This window comes from Elephantulus edwardii, unplaced genomic scaffold (assembly GCF_000299155.1).
Source record: "Elephantulus edwardii isolate Elephantulus edwardi_28Jun2011 unplaced genomic scaffold, EleEdw1.0 scaffold00032, whole genome shotgun sequence".
Classification (NCBI taxonomy): Eukaryota; Metazoa; Chordata; class Mammalia; order Macroscelidea; family Macroscelididae; genus Elephantulus; species Elephantulus edwardii.
Window position 1 is genome coordinate 8944419 of NW_006399782.1, and position 7233 is coordinate 8951651.

At 40.6% G+C, this 7233-nt stretch overlaps 1 protein-coding gene across 1 annotated transcript in view; it reads right to left on the reverse strand.

Annotated features, from left to right (window-relative positions):
* Positions 1-395: 395 nt before the first annotated feature.
* The window catches only part of CSTA (cystatin A (stefin A)), a 28739-nt gene continuing 21901 nt past the window's right edge, over positions 396-7233 (reverse strand). The window contains exons 2-3 of the mRNA XM_006884236.1: positions 4959-5060; positions 396-530 (exon numbers count right to left, since the gene is read on the reverse strand). Of these exons, the coding sequence (XP_006884298.1) occupies positions 396-530; positions 4959-5060 (237 nt within the window). The remainder of the gene's footprint in view (positions 531-4958; positions 5061-7233) is intronic.

Sequence of the window (7233 nt, forward strand, 5' to 3'; positions counted from 1 at the left end):
CTGTTGAGTTTATTTCACTGATAGAGACCTTCCATTTGGGTTTCTGAGGCTGTAAATCTTTACAGGATTGCCCATCTTCAGGAGCCTCTGGGGCCCAGGAGGAGGCTTTGAACCACCGACCTTTCAGTTAGCAACCTGATGTGTTACACACTACTCCAGCAGTGCCTAATTTTTGTAGGATCAACAATTAACATCATCGTATATGGAATATTTGTCTTAAGACATGAGAACATTGATCTTGAGGAAGAAATGGTCATTACTGTCAATGACAGTAAAAGAGAAACAGTTGAAGGAATCAGTTCATGCACAGGAATGTCTGTCTGTTGAGAGTTACATTTATTAGCAGGGACCAATCATCAGCTAGTGGAAAGAGTCTGGGAATTCTAGACCAGCCACTAAAAGCCCACCAGCTCGTCGTCCCTGGATTTGCCAGTCTGGAAACCAGTAAGTGTCAAAGACTGACTTCGATCTTGTCCAGGCAGGCTTTTGAATATTTTCACGTGAATGTACGTATTATCGCCTACTCGTATCTGAAAAGATAAAATCAGAGAGTCATCAACCTGGATCCACACCAAGGAAAACATCTATAGCCTAGCAATACTGTGTGGCAATAAATATTTCCTGAATAGCGTGCTTAGACCCATTGCTTCCATAAACCCACCACCTTTCTTTAACTGAGGGAAAGGCAGGCTAATGACATAGTTGTGAGCCAGAAGGTTGTTGATTTAAACTCATTGAGCAGCTCTGGGAGAAAGACCTGGCCACCTGTTCCCATAAAGCTGTTAAGTGCTGTCGTGTTGGAACCAACTCATAACTGACTCTCTAGTGGGTTTTCAAAGATGGTAAATCATACAGCAGGAGATTGCTCATTTTTCTCCTGTGGAGCTGCTAGTGGACTTGAACCACTTGCCTTTGGGTTGGCAGTAGGACTGCCTATTTCTAGGCCACTAGAGCTCCCTGTTTCCGTATAGAGTACAGTAAAGATAATCTAAGTGAAGTAAGTGCAGCATATAAAAATATTACATGATCCTTGTACAAGAAGATAAGACAGACTAATGTTCAAAGACAGCCCTGGTGTAATCCATAGAGAGTTGCACTGCTAACCTAATAATGGTGGTTCAAATCTACCAGCAGTTCCTTGGGAGAATGATGGGCAATCTCCCATGCAGCTTACAGCCTCTGAAAGCACACGGCGGCATCAGCTGTGAGTCAGTTCTGACTCGACGGCAATGACTTTGATACTGATTTTTTATGTTCATTGGTGTTTGCCAGCGTGTGAAGTGTGGGGAGGAGAAAGGATGCTTACTTCACGGAGACTATAATATTTGATGATGGGGAAAAGTGGCCCTGAGTGTGTATGTAGAAAGCACAGTACAACCAAAGAGAAAATGAGTGCACATATATGGGTGGATGAGTATAGGCTTGTATATAGGTGAGAACAGACAGAACTGTCTATTAGCCCAAAATATAATGTCCCCTCCCAGTGAGTGACTAACTGATAGTGACCCTCCATCAGGCCTCCAAGGCTGTAAATCTGCCCAAATGGTTACAAATGCTCTTCCTCAAATGGTTACTAGGAGCTGAATACTCTGATAAGCATTTCGAAGACATTATTCTCATTCTAGACCTGAAAAAAGAATATAGTTTTTACAGCTGAGGATACAGATAGATTATGTAATTTTCCATACATCTCTCAGCAAATAAATATAACAAACTACCAACAAACCAGATGTCTAGCTTTACACCTCCCAAGTGGTAATTTCAAAGTTCGCCAGTGATGATGGATTTATGACATCTTTTGCTTCTAAATGCAAAAAGATTTCTTAGGTTCATGTCACTTCACTTCCAGACATTATGTAGACAAACGTTTCATACCAGTCTAGAGCGTGTTTGGCTTGTGACCGTGGCTGCCTCGCTGTGAGGTTGGAAGGTAATACCTCAGCTACTAAAGGCATGAGGCTGGGCCAGATGAGTTCAGAAGCTTAAGACCCTGTTGCTGTTAAGGTAATCCTCACTTAGAATAACACTAAAAGACAGAATAGAGCAGCTTTGCAGGGTGTTCGAGGCTGTAAATCTTTGTAGAGGCAAAATGCCACGATGATCTCTCCCTCGGAGCAACTGGGGAGCTTGAACTGCTAATCTTTTGGCTAACAGCCAAGTGCTTTAGCCACTGAGTCTTCAGGGCCCTTATCTTGATTTTGACTCTATCTCAAAGCTCTGTCATTCTGTTGTCTAAATTGTGAGCTCTGGTGGCCTAGTGGTAAGAATCTGCTGTAATCTGAAAGCATGTGGTTCAAATCCACCAGCTGCTCTGTGGGAGAAGAAGGGACAGTCTCCTCCCATTTGATTAAAGGCCTCTGAAAATGTACTGGAGGGTCAGGTAGGGGTCGCTTCTAACTCGATGGTACTCAACAACAACAACAACATGTCTAAATTAGATTTTAGGAATAACTAGAGTCATTAACTGGGAAAATAATTCAAGCTACTCTGCCCTATTAGTAAGCACTCTTTTTTTTTAAAAAAAGATCATTTATTTAACAAGTTGCTCAGTGTTGCAGTGATTTGGGAAGCTCTATCCCTCATATTTTTAAAAATTTTATTAATTTTAATGAACATTTACAGAGATTTTGGATTTCTAGTCACTCATATTTTGAATACTAACAGGGTCACTGTAGTAGATAGATTTCAGTGGAACTTCCCAACTAAGACAGATGAGAACAAAAATTTGGTGATCTCCTTCCAGAAATGAGCTAATGAAAGCCCTGTGCATTGTATTCTGTGTTGCAGTGATATTGGATCCAGGCCATGGTTTTTCAGCTGGGCAGTGACTAAGGATGAAAGAAGAAAAATCAAAGCCTTTGAGTTGGGCTGCTAGAGAAAAGTATTGACTATCCCATGGACTGCCAAGAGAACAAACGGTCTGTCTTGGAGAATGTGAAACCAGGGTGCTTCTTGGAGGCAAGGATGGTGGACCTTGGCCCCACATACTTTGGGCATGCTGTCAGGAGGGGTCGGTCCTTGGAGAAGGATATTATGCTTGAAATGGCAGGTGTCATTGAAAGACATGAAGACTCTCAATGAGGTATATTGACATGGGGACTATAACAATGGAGTCAAGTTTGTTGGAGATGGTGAGGTTGGCTCAGGAGCCCTTGTTCTGAGTCATCATTGACTTGATGGCATCTAACAACAACAATGTATTATAATGGAGTATTGCCCAGTGTAATGTTGGAAGATGAGCTCTCTCAGTGGGAAGGATAATGAAGATGACACGTGACACTGCTTCATTTTATTATACATAAGATTGCTGCGAGTCAGAGCCTGCTCAACAATAACAGCAGGAACACCTGGGGGCATCATCTTGATTTGTTGTTGTTATGTGCCATTGAGTTGCCTGTGAGTCATAGCGACTCTGTGTACAATAACTCTGGACCCTGCCCTATTCTTTCATTGTCCCATTTCTCCAGTCACTGAGTCAATCCATCTCATACTGGGTCTTCCTCTCCTGCACTCCCTCTCCCTTTCCAAGCATGATGTCCTTCTCCAAGGACTGGTCCCTCCTGCATACATGCCCAAAGTATGTGAGATGGAGCTTCAAAATCCTTGCCTCCGTGGAGCAGCCTGGTTCCACCCTCTCCAGGGCAGGCATGTTTGTTCTCCTGGCAGTTCATGTTATGTTCAACACTTCTTCAGCACCACAACTCCAAGGCATAGATCCTTCTTCTATCATCCTTAGTCATGCATTGTCCAGCTCTCTGATACACAGCAAGTAATGGCAAATACTGTGGCCTGTATCACATGCACCTTAGACTCCAGACTGACATCATTGCTCTTCAATACTCTAAGAGGTCCCTGACAGCTGACTTTCCTAATGCAATTCATCTTTTGATTTTCTGACTGCTGGTGCCTGGAGTGTTGAGTGGACCCAAGCAAACTGAAGCTGTTAACAGTCTCAGTCTCTTCTCTTTTTATCATGATACTGCCAATTGGTCCAGTGGTGAGAATCTTTGTTTTCTTGGTATAGAGCATCAATCCATATTGAAGACTACAGTCTTTAACCTTCTGCAGCAAATGCTTCATGCCCTCCTCAGTTTCAGCAAGCAAGGTTGTATCATCTGCATAAGGCATGTTGTTGATTAGTCTTCCTCCAATCCTGATGCCACATTCCTCCTCATAAAGTCTAGCCTCACAAATTATTTGTTCTGCATATAGATTGAAAAGGTATGGAGATAGGATTAATTCCTGATGCATGTCTTTCCTGATCCTGAACCATGTAGTGCTTCCTGCTCTATTCTGACTACTGTTACCTGGTCCCAGTACAGGTTTCACATGAGCACAGTTAAGTTTTCTGGGATTCACATTCTTCTCAAGATTAGCCACAATTTGTTGTAATCCACACAGTCATCTCAGGAACAGGTTTGAGACCTTAAACACTAATGAATGAAGACCAGATGAATTCTGGGAGGATATCAAGAGTATCATCCATGAAGAATGCAAAAAGTCATTACAAAGACAGAGAAGGAAGAAAAGACCAAGATGGATCTCAGAAGAGACTCTGAATATTGCACTAGAGTGCCAAGAAGACAAAGCACAGGGGAGAAATCAAGAAGTAGCTGAACAGAATATTTCAAAGGGCGGTGCAGAAAGATAAAGCAAAGTATTATAATGAAATGTACAAAAAAAAACTGGAATTAGAAAATAAAAAGGGATGAATTCAGCATTTCTTAAGCTGAAGAAACTGAAGAACAAGGTTAAGCTTCCAGTTTCAATACTTAAGGATGCTGAGGGTAGAATGTTGAAAGACCCAGGTAACATCATAAGAATATGGAAAGCGTACACACAGTCACAAAAAGACATCTTGATTTAGGACAACTTGAACAAATGATAGGTAAACAAAGCACACATATATAAAATTAGAACTATAACTCTTAGTGCTAAAGTTGATATTGAACTCTAACCTTAACGAAGTAATTTACTCCAGCAACCACTTGAGTTTTATACTCCTCAGCTTCAAATTCTTCATAAGTCTCATTTGTTTGTTCTTCAAGCTGTGGCTTAACCTTAAGAAAAGAGGAAAGAAATTATTCAGGCATTACTGAACTTCACTTAATTGGTTTACAAATCTGGGAATCATATACCCCTGAATGTTCTCAAAGACAGTATTGTAATCACTGAGTCATTTGCAGTATTTCAATAGATAAGAAACCATAGATCTTTAAAAAATTGAATGGCTTAACTAAAATGTCATATTTTATTGATTTAGACTGAGGCATGCGGTTTAAATCCGCCAGCTGCTCCACGGGAGAAGGATGGGCAGTCTCCTGAGTACACAACAACAATGAAATAGTATACAGGATACAGCAGAACAATGATGTTAGTCTAGAGACTAAGGTACACCTGATCCATGGTCTTCGGAGTTACTTGCTATGCATCAGAAAGCTGAACAATGACTAGGGATGATGGAAGTAGAATTAATGCATTTGAGTTGTGGTACTGGAGAAGAGTATTGAATATACCATGGACTGCTAGGAGAACAAGTTTGTCTTAGAGATGTTGAAACTAGGCTGCTCTTGGAGGCAAGGATTCTGAAGCTTCTTCTGACATGTTTGGACATGTTGCAAGGAGAGACTAGTCATTGGAGAGGGATGTCATGCTTGGGAGGGTGGAGGGACAGTGCCCTTTGCTGGGTTATGGCCCATCGTCTCCACCTTCTGCAAGGTTATAGGGCACGCCAGCTAGACCCCCACTGGAACTTCCTGAAATCTGGTTACACTGCACCTTGCCCTCAGTGTCAGAGATATTAAGGTTGGCAAAGGACATAACAGGATCCAGAGCTGTTATACATAGGGTCAATGAGTTGCAGTAACTCAGTGGCACATAATAACAACAATAAAATAGTATAACTTTTTAAATGGTAAAACTCTAACAGTTTTAATTTTTTTATTAGTTAAACAACAGAAAAGTAATTATTACTATTGCTAATTGCCAGTGAGTTGAGCACGACTCATAGCGACCCTGTGAACAAAAGGCCTGAAGCCTCTCTGTAACAATCATCATTTATAGAGTTTCCAGAGGCATGTTATTTATGAAGGGGATGTTATACTTAATTTTTTTTTAATTTAGAGATAACTCAGACATAACAAAGTGGCAAAATTATTCCATTAAATTCTCTTACTCTATCCATGCAGTTTCCACTGTTTCATCTTATCCACAATAATCAGAAACAGCAAGTAATCATGGTTTCATGATATTTAGTAATCCATAGATCTTATTTGAATTTTGCTGCATGTTCCTTTTCTGGTCCAAGGTCCCAGCCAGGACGCTGCTGTTCCTATGTGTGTGCCATCCTGTTTCATGTTGACTCAGAGTAACCTCACGTCACAGAGTGGAACCACCCCATAAGGTTTTTCTGGTTGTGGTCTTTTCATTCAACAGCTGTGTCTCCTCAGTCTTCCCCAATCCCAGATGACACTTCAATCTTCCATTGACTTAAAAAATTTTTTTTGTTTTGTTTTTTTCTTTTTTTAATTTAATTGTTTAAAAGAATTTTATAGCATATTCTTCCCATTTATTTTTTTCTCATTCATTCATTGTTGCACATTTTCCTCCCAGCCGACCCCTCCCTCACCCCGTTCGCTTTTCTCTTTGAAAAGAAAAAAAACAATCCTTTCATTGTTATACAATCTCCAGCCCCCTAAGTCCACAGTCCGCTTTACTATGCATTTCTTTTTCTGGAATCTTGTTATGAAAATAATACCTAATCATATACACCTTTAAACAGTTCTCTCCCTCATCCATTTCAATGCAGTATACATTGTTTATCCCTTATTTTCTTAGATTCCCCCAACCCCAATGTCAGTCCCTTTTTACGCAAGTGGTAGTATGCAGTATTTGTCCTTTAGTGACTTAGATATTTTACTCATGATGTCCTCCAGGGTCACCCATTTTGTATACTATTTCATAAATTCCTTGTTTTTCAATGCAGCATAGTATTCCATTGTGTGAATATACCAGTGCTTCTCTATCCATTCATTTGTTGTGGGCACTTGGATTGTTTTCAACTCTTTGCTATTGTGAACAAAGTAGCAATAAATATGGGTGTGTATATATGTGCATGGGTGGCAGTTCTGGTTTCTTTAGGGTAAATTCCCACTAGAGGAACTGCTGGGTCAAATGGTATTTCTATTTGCAACTTTTTGAGAAAGTGCCATACTGCCTTCCATAGTTGTTGCT